At 43.6% G+C, this 18,489-nt stretch overlaps 2 protein-coding genes across 8 annotated transcripts in view; both read left to right on the forward strand.

Annotated features, from left to right (window-relative positions):
• Positions 1-2,297: 2,297 nt before the first annotated feature.
• Positions 2,298-7,873, forward strand: SLC7A3 (solute carrier family 7 member 3). Its single transcript, XM_081566324.1, has 12 exons — positions 2,298-2,498; positions 3,511-3,914; positions 4,276-4,434; positions 4,623-4,800; positions 4,991-5,103; positions 5,229-5,451; positions 5,879-6,018; positions 6,110-6,212; positions 6,451-6,614; positions 6,754-6,920; positions 7,248-7,356; positions 7,490-7,873. Exons 2-12 carry the CDS (start codon positions 3,545-3,547, stop codon positions 7,618-7,620), a joined length of 1,857 nt encoding a protein of 618 aa, XP_081422450.1. The 5' UTR covers positions 2,298-2,498; positions 3,511-3,544; the 3' UTR covers positions 7,621-7,873.
• Positions 7,874-8,242: 369 nt separating this feature from the next.
• TEX11 (testis expressed 11) overlaps positions 8,243-18,489 on the forward strand; it is a 196,489-nt gene continuing 186,242 nt past the window's right edge. For 5 of the 7 annotated variants that reach the window (XR_014075957.1, XR_014075951.1, XR_014075952.1 and 2 more), the window contains exon 1: positions 17,500-17,552. The gene's annotated coding sequence lies outside the window, so the exon portion shown is untranslated. Of the gene's footprint in view, positions 8,573-17,499; positions 17,553-18,489 lie in introns of those variants that run through there. The other 2 variants (XR_014075955.1, XM_081566316.1) reach the window with 1 other exon arrangement.

Genomic DNA, 18,489 nt, shown 5'->3' on the forward strand with positions numbered 1-18,489 from the left:
ATCTTCCGGACTCAGGGATTGAACCTAGGTCTCCTGCACTGCAGGCGCTGTCTGAGCCACCTGGGGGGCCACCTTCAATTGAAGGTCTATTAAATCCACTGTTAATCTGCACATGCTAGACTGGTCTCTACAGCGGCTCTTGACTTTACTTCATGCCTCAACCCAGTGCGAACGAAGAGGCCTTCTTTATATCAATATATTCCAGTCTTTTCTTTCCCTGAATTATTTACAATAGCAATTTATCAGTCTCATAATTGAATCAATCACCTAGTCTAAGCAACCAAACAATTATCAGACACACGAATGTATTATTCTGAATATGTATTAAGTTTTTGTTGAATACTTCATATGTGCCAGGCAGGAAGAATTGACTTCATAATCACATCTGTGCATCGCAACAACCCTGTGAAACGTGTATGCTGCTGCTGCTTAGTTGCTAAGTCATATCCAGCTCTTTGCGAACCCATGGACTGTGGCCCACTAGGCTCCTCTGTTCATGCGATTTCCTAGGCAACCACACTAGAGTGGGTTGCCATTTCCTCCTCCAGGGGATCTTTCCGACCCAGGGATAGAACCCCTGACTCCTGCTCTGCAAGTGGATTCTTTACCACTGAGCCACCCGGGAAGCCCCTTTGAAATGTGTATGCAAAAACAGGCTCAGGGATGTTAGATAATTTGCTCAAGACCACATATCTGAGCTGGAAATTTAACATAGGTCTAATTCCAAAGACTGCCCTCCTAACCACTAGGTATTAATAATACAGTTTGTATTATGTTTTAGATACATAATTTTAAACTGTATTATAACATACAGTTTGTGTATGTTTTCTTTCCTTAATTAGATTTTTACGACTAGGAGGGCAAGCATTTTATTTTCTTTTTCCTTTGCTTTGTTATGCTAACTGCTATACACATAGTCCTCAATGGATACTTAAAGCCAAAATGTAGCTGTAGCTAGCTGAAACTACCAGTTACTTCAAAATGGATTTATATTTTAGATAGATTCACTGGTAATTTATTCAGAATGGATTACTTAAAAAATAAGGATATTTAGGTCCTTCCTTAATCCCTGAAATGTGTGTGGAAGAGAACCACACCTTCACAAAGCTGGTTGCTTCTTTCTGACTAAGAACTGATTAGGCTGAATGCGATTAGGGTGTGATTTGATTCTTCTGCTTCTCTTCTGTTTTCTAGAAACTCCTAGCCTAAAAAGGTCTGTCTCCACGCTAGTGCTTCTCCTGGTTTGGCTTTGCTTGCTTACACCCCTCCTTTTCTTGTGTGGGAAATGGGAAATGGCAACCCACTCCAGTATTCTTGTGTGGAGAATCCAATGGACAGAGAGGAGCCTGGCAGGCTGTAGTCCATGAGGACTGTAGTCCATGGGGTTGCAAGAGTCCGACACGACTTAGTGACTAAACCACCACAAACCACCATGGCACCTATAGAAGCAGGTAGTAAAGTCCAATATGCCAGGTTTTATCAGTAAGGTGGTCAACAAATAATTATGGTATTATGTCAGGCAAGTTATGCCTCTGAGCCTCAGTTTACTCATCAGTAAAATGGAATTAAATAAGCCCTCTCCTCTAATATTTCAATATTGTCATAATTTCATAGTTAATATTTAGTTTAAGATTTATTTGTAGCTGGAGGTACAATATGGAGAGACCGGGGCCTATACATCTAGATGGGATTAATTAACTGTTGAAATCATCTTCCATTCTCCTGCTGACTGCATTAGGAAAACACCACAGCTGAGGGTGAGAACTGAGGGATTCGAGTCAGCTGGCTATCCACAATCTGGTAGGGTCCTTGGGAAAGATTTCAGGGGTGAAAGCTCACGTAGAATTTCAGGTTAATTTCAGGTAACCTCATGTAGAAAAGAAAGCTTGGAAGAAGGAGAGAGATGAGTCAGAGACCCCTCTGTGCTGTTTTCCTCTCCAACTCTCACCCCTCCCCCACTCCAGTCAATTACCGATTCTGACTATCAAAGCACAAAGGTAGAAAATCCCCTGGGGGTCTCAGGCCAGGAAGCCTCTTATTGTCCAGCTCTGACGCCTAGCGAAGAATAGGAAAAGGCTGCCCTCCCCCCTTTCTCGCTCCCTGCCACACTGGTCTTGCTTTTGCAAGTGGAAAGCAATGTCAGGCCCCACGCAATCCCTTTTGCAAAGCAGGAGAGAGAGAGGGGTGTGTGTGTGTGTGTGTGTGTGTGTGTGTGTGTGGGAGAGAGAGAGGTGTGTGTGTGTGTGAGAGAGAGAGAGAGAGAGGTGTGTGTGTGTGTGTGTGTGGTGTGTAGCCAAGAGGATTGGGGGTGGGATTCCATGACGTTAGCGGCTCCGCCTCCCGGTGTATATAAGGGGCGCTTGGCGCGCAACGACCCCAAGCAGCAGCTTTGAAGCCTGAGCAACCGAACTCTGCAGCCCCAACCCAACTCAGCTCAACTCAGCCTCGCGGAACCCTAACCGAGATTTTCCGCGCCCTGGGCTTGCAACAGCTCCCGGGTAAGCCTTGAAGGCCGACACGTGTGTCGGAGGGGACGAGGGAGGGTCTGGGTATACCTAGGATTCTCTGGCAACCATGGCATGCAGCTGCATCAACGCGGCCGTGACCTGTTGCAGGCAAGACCCCAGTCCTGGGAGCCAAGGCTCCCATTTGCATCTCAGCCCCAGACCTTTTATAGATGAGAGCATAAGAAACTGGGAGCTGAGTCGGGGGCATAAGGCGGAACCCCTCCCCTCGGGTGCTAGCAATTTCGGGCTGCTCAGGGGCCCCTCTCGCTGGGGGTGGGTATCTCCTAATCTTCAGATGTCGAAGCCCCGCCTCACTGTTGATGCTTGCCGGTCAGCCTTGTGGGGCGGGAGGAAGTGGGGGAACATTTGCTTACTCCCCTGGGCGACGGCAGTGCCAGTTACAGTGTGGGCTTGGAGAGGAGGGATGGAACTGAGTCGGTGCTCACTTTTGATCTGTGGCCGAGATTGGTCTCCCCTCTCTCCGGGCGATCTAGGAACCATGCTTGTTTGAAGCCCTGGGGGTTGGCACCGGAAAGGAATGTGGATATTGGGTGCTAGAAGGAGGTTCTCCCCAGAGTTGCTAGCCCCTCCTGGGTTGAGTTCTGTTTAATTCCCAAAGAGCCACAGGCCAGGGGACGGAGGCAAATGAGCTTCCCTGGCTCCTGAGTTGGGGTCTAGGATAAGCTCTATAGTTTCCCCGCCAAAGAAAGAAGAGACTGATATTGATTGAGCACCTACAAGGTGCCAGACACTGAAGGATGGGGAGTTTCACGTACCTTTTCTGAAATTGTTCTTCCACAAACCTGTGAGGTATTGTTAGTCCTACTTGCAAATGAAGAAACTGAGGTCTAATTAGAGGAAGAGTGACTTGCCTTTGTCCCCTCAACATCCTCCTCCCCTCCCCCCACAATTCTTTTACTTGGTGGCGTGGGTATTGTAATTCACTCTTAGAGCTTAGGGATAATGAGCCCTATTGAAGGTCTTTTGTCTTGTTTTTCACCAGATCCTTCCTAGCATCCTCTTCAGTTCCAGCTAGAATGCTGTGGCAGGCGCTTTGCAGATTTGGTCAAAAGCTGGTACGCAGACGTACGCTGGAGCCAGGCATGGCTGAGACTCGCCTTGCCAGATGCCTGAGCACTCTGGATTTAGTGGCCCTAGGTGTGGGCAGCACTTTGGGTGCAGGCGTGTATGTCTTGGCCGGTGAGGTGGCCAAAGATAAAGCAGGACCATCCATTGTGATCTGCTTTTTGGTGGCTGCCCTATCTTCTATGTTGGCTGGGCTGTGCTATGCGGAGTTTGGTGCTCGGGTTCCCCGTTCTGGTTCTGCATATCTCTACAGCTATGTCACTGTGGGTGAACTCTGGGCCTTCACCACTGGCTGGAACCTCATCCTCTCCTATGTCATCGGTGAGATGGTGGGGCAAGGGGGGCACTTACGCAGCCAGTGAAGGGGCTTGGAGTCAGGAAATCTGGGTGGAATGGTGAAGCGAGATAGCTGGGTGGAATGGTGAAGCAAGATAGTCATCATTCACAGGAATTAAATGTTCATAAATGCGTGTTATTTGTTGGGGGGCTGGGGGGGTTGAAGGTGTGGAGAAATTGTTCGTTCTACTTACCTCTGTCCTGGCTTCCTTAATTGGCTGGTTTTGGTTCTTAAAAGGTAAGAATAGGTGAAAATAGCAGGGTTCTTATGACAATGGTCTGGGAGAGGGAGGAAAGGAGATGAGAGAGGAAACTTGACCCCATATTTCTCCCTCTGCTCCATTAGGTACAGCCAGTGTGGCCCGGGCCTGGAGCTCAGCTTTTGACAACCTGATTGGGAACCACATCTCTCAGACCCTGCAGGGGAGCATCTCACTGCACGTTCCCCGTGTCCTCGCAGAATATCCAGACTTTTTTGCTATGGGCCTTGTGTTGTTGCTCACTGGTGAGGCAAGGGACAGGGACAGGGACAGTGACAGGGGTGGGGCTAGTGGGGACTAGGCTTGGGAGCTTGTGGAGGTGGTAGCTGTGAGAAAGAAGAGAAGCTGGGGAGGAAAGGTCTGCATCTAGAGGCAGGGAAACAGAGCTGGGACTGAGGCCTTTCTTAAAGTCCTGAATGCCTCTTTCCCACAGGATTGCTGGCTCTGGGGGCTAGTGAGTCAGCCCTAGTTACCAAGGTGTTCACGGTGGTGAATCTTTTAGTTCTTGGTTTTGTCATCATCTCTGGCTTCGTTAAGGGAGATCTGCACAATTGGAAGCTCACAGAAGAGGACTACAAACTGGCCATGGCTGGACTCAATGACACCTCTAGGTTAGGAGAGGAGATACAGAGCTGGGAGCATGGGGGAGAGCAGGGGATCTGGACTAAGGGATTCTGGTGGGGGTCGGGGGTGGGGATGGGAACCTAGGCCTTGAAGACCCAGCTGAGTAGCTGGGCTTCGGAGAAAAAGAACAGTTGGCTGAACATGCCCTTACCTTTTCTGTCTCTTCTTTCACTTTAGCTTGGGCCCTCTGGGCTCTGGAGGGTTTATGCCTTTTGGCTTCGAGGGGATTCTCCGTGGAGCAGCGACCTGTTTCTACGCATTCGTTGGTTTTGACTGTATTGCTACCACTGGTAATAGTCATCCCATTCCATCGGGGCTTGTGTACCTTGTTGTGCTCAGGTGGTGTTGCGGGTTGTGGGAAGGGTAGAGAACCAAGCCTGCTTCTCTGATTCAGACCTTGTGCCCCTTCCTGCAGGGGAAGAGGCCCAGAATCCCCAGCGTTCCATCCCCACAGGCATTGTGATTTCACTCTTCGTCTGTTTTTTGGCCTATTTTGGGATCTCTTCGGCGCTCACGCTCATGATGCCTTACTACCAGCTTCAACCCAAGAGTCCCTTGCCTGAGGCCTTTCTCTATACTGGGTGGGCCCCAGCCCGCTATGTTGTAGCCATTGGATCCCTCTGTGCTCTTTCTACCAGGTCAGTGTCAAATGTTTGTTCTCCTCTGCTGCCAGAGTCTCAGGTGATAGCATTCCACACCAGAGACTATCCCTAAAAAGGCCCTTGCGTGCCTTCCTGCATGCGAATTTGCTTCAGTCATGTCCGACTCTTTGTGACCCTATGGACTGTAGCCTGCTAGGCTCCTTTGTCCATGAGATGTTCCAGGCAAGAATGCTGGAGTGGGTTGCCATGCCCTCCTGTAGGGTATCTTCCCAACCTAGGGGTCGAACTTGCGTCTCCTACATTGGCAGGTGGGTTCTTTACCACTAGCACCACCTAGGAAGCCCTTAAAGGCCCTTTAAAAGCCCTTAAAAGGCCTGTGAGCAGAAAGTGGAGGCTCCTTAAGCTCACATTTTGGAGGAAAGAGATACCCGGTCAACACTGCTCTGGGCATTCTTCTCTCCAGCCTCTTGGGCTCTATGTTCCCCATGCCTCGAGTGATCTATGCGATGGCAGAGGACGGCCTCCTGTTTCGTGGCCTTGCCCGGATCCACACCAGCACACACACTCCCATCGTGGCCACTGTGGTCTCTGGCATTATTGCAGGTGAAAACTCTTTGCCATTCCCCTTGTTGTTTTACCAACTCCCTTCACTTTGCTCTTGCCTTCGCTCATGTTTTCTGCCCATCAATTTCAGCATTCATGGCATTCCTCTTTGAACTCACTGATCTGGTGGACCTCATGTCAATTGGGACCCTGCTTGCTTATTCCCTGGTGGCTATTTGTGTTCTCATCCTCAGGTGAGGCTCCTTTCCTCTGCATACTGTCGTTTGGGTTTTAATTCTTAGATGAGGAGTGATGGGGATCTGCTTCTCTTCCCCCCTCTCTGCCTTGATCATCCTGACTCTCCTCAAGGAGTATGGCTATCCCTCCCTGCCAAAAAATGCGACTACCCTTAGTGGTGATGAGGAAGGTTAACCTGCCTTGGAGAAGATGGTTAAGGGTTTTTCTTATACTCCCATCTTCCTTTTGCCTCAGATATCAGCCTGACCAGGAGATGAGGAATGAGGAAGATGAAGTGGAGTTGCAGGAGGAGATCCCTGAAGCAGAGAAACTGACCCTACAGGGACTATTTTGTCCACTCAACTCCCTCCCCACTCCACTCTCTGGCCAAGTTGTCTATGTTTGTTCCTCACTGCTTGGTGAGCACTGGAATTTTTCTCTTGAGTCAGCATGATGTGAACTGGAGAGAGGGTGGCTCTCCTTGGAATGGGGTGCTTAATGTTTTAACATGTTGCTCTCAAGAACTGGTCTTAATGCTTTTCAACTTGACTCTTGAAGCTCTGCTGCTGAGCGTCCTTTGCCTGGTACTGGCCCAGTGGTCCATTCCACTGCTTTCTGGAGACCCAGTGTGGATTGCAGTGGTTGTGCTGCTCCTGATGCTCATTACTGGGATCACTGGAGTCATCTGGAGACAGCCACAGAGCTCTGCCCAACTTCACTTTAAGGTAAATGACCTCTTTCCCTGCAACTAACCCATCTTCGAAGAATAGGTTCTAGATAGCTCGCAGTCTCACATATTCTTTCACTGGACAAGAAGGGAAAGATATAGGAGATACCTAGGCCAAAACGTCTTATTTGATGCTTATTTCTTTCCTGTTCCATTTCCCCAGACTCTGCATATTCTTGAGTCCCATATGAGGTACACTACATGAGCAGGCACTGAAACACACAGCATGAGTAGGAGTCAGCCTCTCTCTTTCCTGGCTAAAAAAGGTTGGGGATCTCTTCTATCTTACCTTGTGGTCTGTACAAAGATTTTGCTTTGTTCCCAGGTACCTGCTTTGCCTTTTCTCCCACTAATGAGCATCTTTGTGAATATTTACCTTATGATGCAGATGACAGCTGGCACCTGGGCCCGATTTGGGGTCTGGATGCTGATTGGTAGGTATTCTTGGGAAGAGTAGGCCTCTTGGGTCTTATCCCACCTCCTTTCTGTCTTGGTCTCAAAGTAGGAGCCATATTAAGCCTTTGCAGACCACTATTTCTCTACCTCACAGCTACCTTTTCCCACTAGGATTTGCTATCTACTTCGGCTATGGGATGCGGCACAGCCTGGAAGAGGTTAAGAGTGACCAACCCTCACTCAAGTCTAGGGCCAGAACTGTAGATTTGGACCTCAGCAGTGCCTGTGTGCATTCGATTTGACATCATCACACCTGAATGCTGTCTGGTCTCCCTGCACAATAATGGAGTGTACTCCTGACCACACTGAGAGCTAGGCTTCCCATAGGATGTTGGTGGGGGAACATGGATAGAGCTCTATATTTACTGTGGAGTCAAGGATGTGTCTTTGCTGTTTCTCATCTTTTTTTTTTTTTGTCAGTCGTTTACTTTTTAATTGTATCTGTAGTTGCTTAACCAGCTTTTAAAAAATTATTATTAAAAGAAACTAGAAAAAGAATTTATGTTTTGTTCTTTGCTTGCTAGAGGTGATATGGAGCCTGACTTTCAGTGTGGAGAACTTCAGTGTCTTTTGTTTGCTCTGTCAGCACAAAAGTATCTGTTGTGCCTGTGTGTGCTTCTTATTGGCTTGGGGTTTGAGTAGGATGGTGTAAGTAGCCATCAAGTCTAATCCCACTTCAGGCAACAAACTTGAGATACTTTCCCCTTGCTACATGAAAGGTTAGTTTGTAAATAAGTAGGCAGCAACACTCATCTCTGGGATTTGGGGGTGGACTCTGATCTCAACACTGGCATTGGTCAAGGCCAACACTGAGACCATTGTCTTCTGTTCCACTCCTTCTAGTTGGACCAGTCCCAGACTCCTGTGACCGCCTGGACAACAGAAATTTTGGCTGGGGTGTTTGGTACTTCTGGGAAGAGGAAGGGACAGTAGGAGAGAGTGGGTAAAGGACTGTGTATGTTATAGATACTTGTTGTAAGGGAACAGAGGTTAGAGCTGCTCAAACCAAGAACTATTCATTCATCCATTTACTCAACAAGCATATGAGGAGCTCCTATAAAATGCTAGGCCCTGTGCTGGGTGCTGAGGATACAAACATGAATAAAACATAGTCCTTGCTCTCAAGGAACTCATCATTTAGTGGTGGAGACAAGCAGGTCAGCAGGAAACAGTGTGATTTGTCCCAGGGTAGAGGTAAGTGCCGAGTGCTGCAGAAGCATGGAAAAGGATGTGCTTGACTTCAGTGTGCCTCATGGGGGATTAATCTGGGGCCTCTGCAGGGAAAGCTCAGAGTCCTAACCACTGGACTGCCAGGGAATTCCCTGAGTAGGTGTTTATGAAATGGACTGAGGGAGAGGGCTTGTCTGCCAGTGAACAGTGCACAAGGCTGTGGGAGTGTGAAAAGGCGTACTATATTGGGAGTATGACATATAGTTTAATGTGGCTGAAGGGCAGCATGTATGGAGTTGTGGTGAAAGATAACACGCGGATGGCCTGGTGTACCCTACTTAGGAATTCAGACGTTATCTTAAAATGGTGTGTGTGTGTGTGTGTGTGTGTGTGTGTGTGTGTGTGTGTGTGTACCCTACTTAGGAATTCAGACGTTATCTTAAAATGGTGTGTGTGTGTGTGTGTGTGTGTGTGTGTGTGTGTGTGTGTGTGGAGGGGAGAGGGTGTTGTCACTGAATGATTCCAAGCAAAAGAGGTGGTTGGATTTATTAGGCTGGCAGCAGCAAGGAGGATAGCTTGGAAGGGGGTGGGGGGAAGTTAGAGAAGTGTGATAATAGCTGCCATTTATTGAGTATTTATTATAGGCCAGATAGTGTGCATAAATCTCTTAGTTCTTGTAATAACCCAATGAAGTAGATGTTATGATAATTATTTTTTACAGATAAGGGAACAGGTTTGGGGTAAGGAATATGCTGTAGGTCACATAAGTTTGAATGATTAGGGCCAGGATACAAACTCAGTTCTGACTCTGCAGCATGTACTCTTTAACCACTGTGTGACATTGCTAGCAGTAACTAGAAGAGCATCATAGTCATTTGGGCAAAATATTTCAAGAATTTTGGTCATGTGGATGTACGAGGTAAGAAAAAAGTGGCTGATTTAGATTTCTGGGTGAATGATCAAATTATTAGCCAAGATGGAGAGCATAAGAAGAGGAGCATATTTGGGAAAAGATAAATTCAGTTCCTGGAGAAGGAAATGACAACCCACTCCAGTATTCTTGCCTGAAGAATTCCATGGACAGAGGAGCCTGGTGGGGTACAGTCCATGGAGTCACAAAGAGTCGGACTGGACTAAGTGACTAACTTTCACTTTCACTTTGCAAATTCAGTTCCATATATGGTGAGTTTATAAATGTACAGGAGTTGAGCTTCATATAGGTGAAGATACATAATCACCAATTGGAACTTGGAGCTAGGCTAGAGGTCTTAAGCTAGAGTTATAGATTTAGAAGTCATCAACCGACTGAGCGATTGAACTGAACTGAACTCAGAGAGCAGATGAGTATGTAATGGAAGCTATGTGGGGATAAAGATTGCCTTGGGGTGAAATAATCAAAAAAATTGAAGCATAAATTATATGATTTCTTTTATATACAAAGAACTCATAAAAAGTCAATATGAGATGAATAACCTGAGAGAAAAATGAGTAAAGGATATAGTTTTCAGAAAAAATATAAAATGCAAACAAATATAAAAAAGATACTCAACCTCACTCATCAAAGAAATGCAAATGAAAACAATCATGAGAATTCAGTTCTTACAGACTGGCAAAACAAATTTCAATGACAAGGCACTGGCAAAAGTGAGGGTAAAAGGCAATCTTATGCATGATAGGGATATATATTCCTGTGACTTGTGGAGGGTAATTTGATGATACCAGAATTAAAAACATCCTTTTTAATCTGATAATTTCATTGATAGGAATTAAAATTTTACATATGTAAGGATATTTTCAGTGACATTTTTCATAATACTGTCAAAGTTGGAAACCACCTACTATGCACTAGCCAGGAACTAGTTAAGTTACAATACATTAATTCAGTGGAATACTTAACACAGCCATTAGAAAGATGAGATAGCATGGTAGAAGGTCTTGCTTTTCTGAATATAAAGCTTATTATAAATCTAAATAAAATAAAACAGCATGGTATTTACTTAAAAAAAGGAGATAGAATTATATGTGCCAAGAGATGATATAGATGGACAGAGATCCAAGACGTTTTATTTTTTTTATTTTTATTTTTTATTATTTTTTTTTTCCAAGACGTTTTAAGCAAGAGACAGAACAAAATGGAATAATGACCCCCAAGGTGCAAAATATTTCTGTGAACAAAAGAGAATGCATCTATACATTTTTTTTTTTCCGGAAAAATTAGCCAGAAACTTCTGGTTTCTCTTCTGTACTTTTTCAGTTTTTTACTAGATACAAGCATTACTTTTAAAATTCCTTTTATAATCATAGTAAAAGACTAGAACTAACATTGAAGGGATGGAGGAGGAAGACGCAGTGCAGGAGGAAATGGAGAAGGAATGACTGAGACGGGAGAGTGATGTGGCAGTCTAGGGAGGAAGAAACTTCTCAGGAGCAGTCAACAATGCCAAATATTGCCTAGAGAGTAAAGTTAAATAAGATGACAGGTTTCATTGGTTTTGTCAGTTAGTAGGTAATTGATAATTTTAAGAGCAGGTTCTGTCAGATGTGGGGGAGGCGAGATTGCAGTGGATTGTGAATGGAAGGTGAGGAAGAGAATGTGTGCTATAGATGAGCATTTCAGGGCACAGCTGGAGGGAGTTGAGGGAGAGAATTTTTTTTAGATGGGCAGTTCTTGTAAATACAAGAATACAATATGCTTAAAAGAGATTGTCAATGGAGAGAGCGCAATACATCCTGGCACTACTGTTTAAACAAATCATTTGTGAAGGAAGGAGTAGTTCTTTGATTCGGTTCTCTAGGTCTTTTTTCTTTCAGTGCAGTGTCTCAGACAGATAAGTATAACCTTCATGAATTTTTCTCTATTTGTGTAAGTACTATACTATTTATTAAAAAACACTGTTTTTAAGATTAAATATATACATCTTTTAAAAAACTATTTGGGGACTTCCCTGGTGATCCAGTGGTTAAGAATCCATCTGCCAATGCAGGGGACATGGGTTCAATCCCTGATCCGGGAAGATCCCACATGCTATGGGGCAACTAAGCCTGTGCACCACAACTACTGAGCCTGTGTGCCGCAACAAGAGAAGCCACCACAATTAGAAGACCACCCACTGGAACTAGAGAGTAGCCCCCACTTGCTGAAATTAGAGAAAGCCTGTGTGCAGCAACCAAGACCCAGAATGGCCAAAAAATATATAAAGTAATTAAAAAAGAAAACATTTCACCACTATTATAAGTGGAAAACAGAACTTTTCTAATACACATTAAAATATCCAACTATTAAAAAATGCTTGGCTGTGCATCACCTAAAATAATGGCATACACCATATTTTGGAAACAGTTAATACAGTGAATAATCTCTGTAGGATGCTATGCTTGAAGCTGGAGTAGAAAATTTTTTTAAGCATGGTCCAGTCAATATCTTCAAAGAGTCAGAGATAAAATTGCCCCAAATAAGTATAGACCCCAAGTGGGAAATAATAAGTATCATAAGAGAGGTAAATGCATGAAGTACCAGTTACATGAGGGAGTCCTGTGAAATCTTCCTGGAGGTTGAAGCTTTTAAACTGGTTTAAAGGATGGGTAACGTGTAATTTCAGATATGATGGGAGAGCATTTCAGGAGGAGGGAATGTTGTGCCAAAGGCAAGAAGATGGCAAGTTTATAATTCTGTGTGCCCAGAGCCTAGGATTTTGAAGTGCTGAAGTGGATAATGAAAGGAGAGGTAGGTTCCAGTCACTCTTGAACTCAGTTAATTCCAGGGCCTGCAACTAAAGGACAGGAAGTGTGTGGATTAGTGTTATAATAAGCGAAGGTGAGAGTGGGTCTGTGATTTGTTGCAATGAGTTACACCTCAGATACTTACATCAAATTTTCTGTATACATCTTCTCAAGCTATAGCTCATTTGCCCAAGTAACCCCACTGCCACAATTCTGGCCTCATGAGTCCTCCAATTCACTACTCCCCAACTCTCCAGATATACTTTCTCTTTTTATCAGTTTCCTCCAATCTTTGCTTGTTCTCTTTTACACTTATATTTCTGAATTTATTATCATTATCATTCTTGTGAATATCTATCTCACTAGGCAATACTCCAGAGTACTCTCCACCCCAGCCAGAGGAATCCAGACATCTTTTTCATACTTTGACCTCTGTAGTTCAAGATTGTTGGTGGCAATCACACAGGTGGGTGGGTTAACAATCAAGTTTGACCAGGCCCTCAAATGTGCTGGAAATCCTCTTTTTCTCTCTGATTCCCCTGCTCTCTGAAACAACTATTTCTTACCTTATTCACGTTCTTCAGATCTCTCCCTCGTACTCTCTGTTGTTGACTGTCTCATACTTTATTGCAAAAACACATGCCCATCAGATAAAAACTTCCTCATCTTCCTGTGGATTTTTAAAAATGGAAATAGCTTTTCTTTTTTCCCCTAATGATAAAAATGTGTTCATTGTAGGACAGTGAAAAACTGAAAGATATAAAGAATCCCAAATCCCAACACTCAAAGATAAACATTAATATTTTGGTAAATACTCTTCCACACATTTTTGTTAAAATATACATACGTAAGTGTTTATCTTTCTGTGAACTGTTTTCTTTTTTCAATTTACGTTTTAGTGGGATTGGTTGGTCCCTGTAGCCACTTATGTCTCTTTCCATTCATACTCAGACAGAAACCATCCCAATAGTTTATTATTTTTTTTAATATTTATTTATTTTTATGTAAGGCTTCCCTTGTGGCTCAGCTGGTAAAGAACCCACCTGCCAATGCAGGAGATGCCCAAGACCCGGGTTCGATCCCTGGGTTGGGAAGATTCCCTAGAGGAGGGCACGGTAATCCACTCCAGTATTCTTGCCTGGAGAATCCCATGGACAGAGGAGCCTGGTGGGCTACAGTCCATGGGGTCACAAAAAGTTGGACATGATTTAGCAGCTACACACGCATATACTTGATTTACAATTGTGTTAGTTTCAGGGGTCCAGCATAGTGATTCAGCTTTGTTACAGATTCTTTTCCATTTATAGGTTATTGCAAGACATTGGGTATAATTCCCTGTGCTATACAGTAAATCTTTGTTGCATATCTATTGTATGTATAGTAGCTTTTTTTTTTGGCCACACCACACGGCTTGTGAGATCTTAGTTCTCCGACTAGAGATAGAACCTGGGGCCACTGCAATGAAAGTGCTGAGTCCTAACTACTGGACCACCAGGGAACTCCCTGTATAATAGTTTTTGTAGTTATTCAAATCTATAAAATTACACCTTTTTGAGCAGTTAGTAACTTCTTTTTAAAATTCAATGGTAGGATACAGGCATTTCCCGTCTTATACATTTAGATTGTTTTCTCAGCAGTGTCTTTAAAGGCTGTATAAGTATTCCACTATATGGTATTAATATATACTAGGCTGTATAAATAGTCCAGATTCAACTAGGTGACCGTTTAAGAGATTTACAATGTGTCAGTGAACATTTCTGTTAATCTATCTTTGCAGAATTTTCCAATTTTTTCTTTAGGAAAATTCCTAGAAGAGGAATTGTTGTGAAACAGGGTATATACATTCTAAGATTTTTTAAAGATATATTCATTTATTTATTTGGCTGTGCTGGGTCTTGGTTGTGGCATATGGGATCTTAGTTCTCCAACCAGGGATTGAACCTGAGACCCCCGGAACTGGGAACATGGGAGTCTTAGCCACTGGACCACCAGGGAAGCCCCCACTTTTAAGATTTTGATACCCATTTGTACTCCTACCAAGAGTGCACAAGAGTGGGTCTTTTGTACATCTTATCAATTTGAAGTTTTGTTAATCTTTTTAACCTTTGCCAATCTGATAAATGAAAAAAATTCACTTGCTTTATTTGCATTTTTTTGATTACTGGTGAGGCTGAATATCTCTTCATGTGTTTATTGGCTATTTATATTTCTTCCTGTGCAAATTGTCTGATCAAGTCCTTTGCTGATTTCTGAGCTAGAGAATTTGTTTTTTTTTAACTTTAAGAGCTCTCATGTTAGATATATTAACTGTTTGTCTATTACATATGTTGAAAGTACCTTTTTCTAATCTGTGGTTTGTCTTTCAACCTTGCTTACAGTACCATTAGGAAGATTTTAATTTTTATGTGGTAAAACTTATTATTTTTCCATTTTGATTCTGGTTTCAGATCATGTGTAAATCTTGTTGTGTTTATAAAATATTCACTCAAACTTCCTTTAGAAGTTTTATGATTCAATTTAGTCTTTGATTAATTCAGAATTCATTTTAGAATATGAAGTAAGTCAGGGATCTGGTTTTATTATTCTTTTAAAATGGCTATCTCACTTCAATACTTTTTCCTGACTAGCTCTTTTCTCCACTGATTTGAATCCTTTCTATATATACTTGGACCTGTTTCTGGACTCTATTTTGTTCCATTTCTCTGTATGCACTATTACCATACAATTTTATTTATGGTAGTTTTAATATCTAGTAGAATAAGCCTGTTCCTTGCTTCATTATTAATTTGTTTTTGGAATTTTCCAGCCCATACTTACATATTTATTCTAGAGGTCTTTTTCTTCTTTCGACAAGGTGTAATGCTTATTAACTAATTTGTATTCTCAGCTGCTTATTTTCTTTTAATTCACTCTATTAATGGGAGTCTTAATAAGCTCTCATTAGAGTCCAAGCTGTTCACCTGCCTTATGTACTATCTCACAATTTCTGCACTAATTTGTTAAAGGGTTGGAGTGGAAAATTTATAGTTTATGCTAGGGGAAAGGGAAGATAATTTACAGCAAGTTGAGTGCTGCTTAATGGTATTTCACTGCTCACTCTTGCATGTCCTTCTCAACATGCACCAGCTTCTTTTATCTCCTTTCCTCTGCTCTCTCTCTCTTCTTTTTCTGTCTCTTAATCCTCATTACCTTGTAACATCTAAAGAGGCTATCGAGACCAAAAACAAAAACATTGGAGATATCCATATAACCTAAGGGTTTTTCACCTTTCTGCATATTTTCCTTTTTTCACTGGCCCTTTCAATGCAGTGGTGTCAGCTCAGTAAGTAGACCTGACTTTGGAGTCATATTTGCAGTCAGTATTGATCAACTGAGTCACTTGATTCCTGGATGCCTTATATAATCTTGGATAATATAATAGCCATTCTACTACAGACATTATTAAAAACTAAGAGCTCTCAAAGGACCACTGTAGGCTTGAGAACTGAGGTCTCATTATCATCCTGTTTGTTCATTTGTTCATCCATGAACAAAGGAGTTATGCTACAGCCAGGAGCTTAGGTAGGATGATGGAAGTTGGGAGCTCTTAACTGCCAACCAGGAAATAGGGAATTAAAATGGGAACTTACATTTGATAAGTACCTACCATATGCCAGCCACTGTTTTAGTTGTTAATATGTACACTATTCCATTGAACCAGAAGCCTAGAATGACTTTTATTCCCATCTTACAGATGGGGAAATTGAGGTACTGAGATTCTAAGTAGCTAGCTCCAGGTCACACAGTATTAGTGCATAAAGATTCAGTCAATTATGGGATACTCTACTGCCTTTGGGCTTCCCAGGTGGCTCGAGTGGTAAAGAATCTACCTGCCAATGCAGGAGATGCAGGTTCGATCCCTCAGTCAGGAAAATCCCCTGGAGGAGGAAATATCACTCTAGTATTCTTGTTTGGAAAATCCCATGGACAGAGGAGCCTGGTACAGTCCTTGGGGTCACAAAGAGTTGGATGCAACTAAGCAACTGAACACACACACACACACACACACACACACACACACACACATACACACACATTGCCCTTTTCCACCATACTTCTTCCCCTAATCTAGCAATCTAAGATTGTGAATTATATACCAGGGTTTAATAGAGCAGGATCCAAAAGAAAAGTATTTAACAGCAGTACTTCCTGTTTTCACCCTTTTCTTCATGATACTATGTGATTTAGATGCAGAAAATTTTGAAGAGGGAAAAGAAATTATTTTTAGACATCTCATCTTTTCCATAGTAAATAATGACTGAATCTGAGACTCTCAGGCTCAGGAGGAAGCTCTGTTAGTGTTCCCAGATTTGAAGCCATAATCTCTTCTCTTCATCTTGTTAGCCAGCTCCACATCCTGCTTGACTGAGGTGCACAGGGCTTAAAAGAGGGGTATGTGAGAAAAGAAGTGGGAGGCTTGTTAATGTTTTGATATGGGGTGTCTCCAAATATGGAGACATCATGTCTTAACACTGCTGTCTCTGAGTGTAGATTTCAGCAGAGGCCAACTCCTTGCTTGCAAGCATCACTCATAGATTTAGCTGGAATCAAACATTCACATATATATATTCCACACCATCAATGAAATCATTTGTTTGGAGTTGGGTAGGTCCCTTGACCTTTCTGTGAACCTGCAGGGGAGTCACTGGGTATTTTTCTTAAGACTTGACAAGGGCAGGGCAGCAGAAACATACCTTGGAACTCAGGATTTTTCAGTCTCCTCAACTTCTGATATTTCTGACTTTGCTACTCTTGAATATCAGTGGGCAACGTTGTTTATTTTACTTTCTTTTCTTTCTTTCTTCCCTCCCTCCCTTTTTTTTCTTTCGAAGACCTGCTCTCCTCTTTCCTGTAACCCTCACAATCTGCACTCTTCCTGTAGTAACTGCAGTATGTTTTAGTATTGCACTATACTCCCTCACTCTCAGTGATTCTCACTCCAGCCCTCTGAACTGCATCCCCAGAACTTCATGTACAGACTGCGCCTGGAAGCTCAGGCTCTGCATCCGAACAGCTCTGCGACGGGGGCGTTTGACTTACGTCACTATTGGGGGAGGAGCTTGTCTGGCGTGCGGCGTCTGGCGTGCGGCGTCTGGCGTGCGGCCTCTGGCGTGCGGCGTCTGGCGTGCGGCGTCTGGCGTGCGGCACCTGGCGTGCGGCGTCTGGCGTTCTCGTCTTCGTCGACGACTCGCACTGTGGACTCGGGAAGCGGAGGAGCGCAGTGACATCGGCTGTGCCGGCTGATGTAAGTGATTTTTTTGGTCGGAAGTGCTAGAGGAGGGTCAGGTACAGGTTAGTTGGGTGGTTTCTAATTAGCAAAGAGATGGCTGCCGTTAGGTTACCACTTTAAAAAAATTATTTTATTATTTTTTTTAATCAGAGGATAATTACTTTACATTATTGTGATGGCCTCTGCCAGACATTAACATGAAGCGGCCATAGGCAAATACTTTTTAAAGTGGTTCTGAGGCAGTGATTTTGAACTATGGAGCTAACTCTCGGGTGAAAGAAGGTGGGCAAAAGGTAGGGTTTGGGGACGTGGATGAAGTATGGACAGTGGTGTGGGCTCACTGAAAGTGGGAGATATTTATTGCAGTTTGGATGTGAAAGACTTAAAATTCGGTTGAAGCTGCACGGTTAGTGACCGTTGGGGGCAGGGAGCTGAGGCGCGCCAGCTATGTCTGCAGAGCGGGAAAAAGGACGTTCAGTGATTGAATGCTTTGACGCTATGGCGGCAGGGTGGGAGGTTTTATTGGAGTTTGGATGTGAAGGACTTAAAATTCGGTTGAAGCTACACGGTTAGTGACCGTTGGGGGCAGGGAGCTGAGGCGCGCCAGCTATGTCTGCAGAGCGGGAAAAAGGACGTTCAGTGATTGGATGCTTTGACACTATGGCGGCAGGGTGGGAGGTTTTATTGGAGTTTGGATGTGAAGGATTTATGTCAATGTATGGCAAAAACTATTACAATATTGTAAAGTAATTAGCCCCCAACTAAAATAAATAAATTTATAAAAAAAAAAATTCGGTTGAAGCTGCACGGTTAGGGACCGTTGGGGGCAGGGAGCTGAGGCACGCCAGCCATGTCTGCAGAGCGGGAAAAAGGACGTTCAGTGATTGGATGCTTTGACGCTGTGGCGGCAGGGTGGGAGGTTTTATTGGAGTTTGGATGTGAAGGATTCATG

Source organism: Giraffa tippelskirchi, chromosome X (assembly GCF_054371585.1).
Source record: "Giraffa tippelskirchi isolate mGirTip1 chromosome X, T2T-mGirTip1v1.2.pri, whole genome shotgun sequence".
Taxonomy (NCBI): domain Eukaryota; kingdom Metazoa; phylum Chordata; class Mammalia; order Artiodactyla; family Giraffidae; genus Giraffa; species Giraffa tippelskirchi.

Coding starts and splice junctions, on each gene's coding strand:
- SLC7A3 (XM_081566324.1), top strand. CDS start 3,545: ATGCTGTGGCAGGCGCTTTGCAGATTTGGTCAAAAGCTGGTACGCAGA. Junction 5,104..5,228: donor TGACTGTATTGCTACCACTG/GTAATAGTCATC, acceptor CCCTTCCTGCAG/GGGAAGAGGCCCAGAATCCC. Junction 6,921..7,247: donor CTGCCCAACTTCACTTTAAG/GTAAATGACCTC, acceptor CTTTGTTCCCAG/GTACCTGCTTTGCCTTTTCT.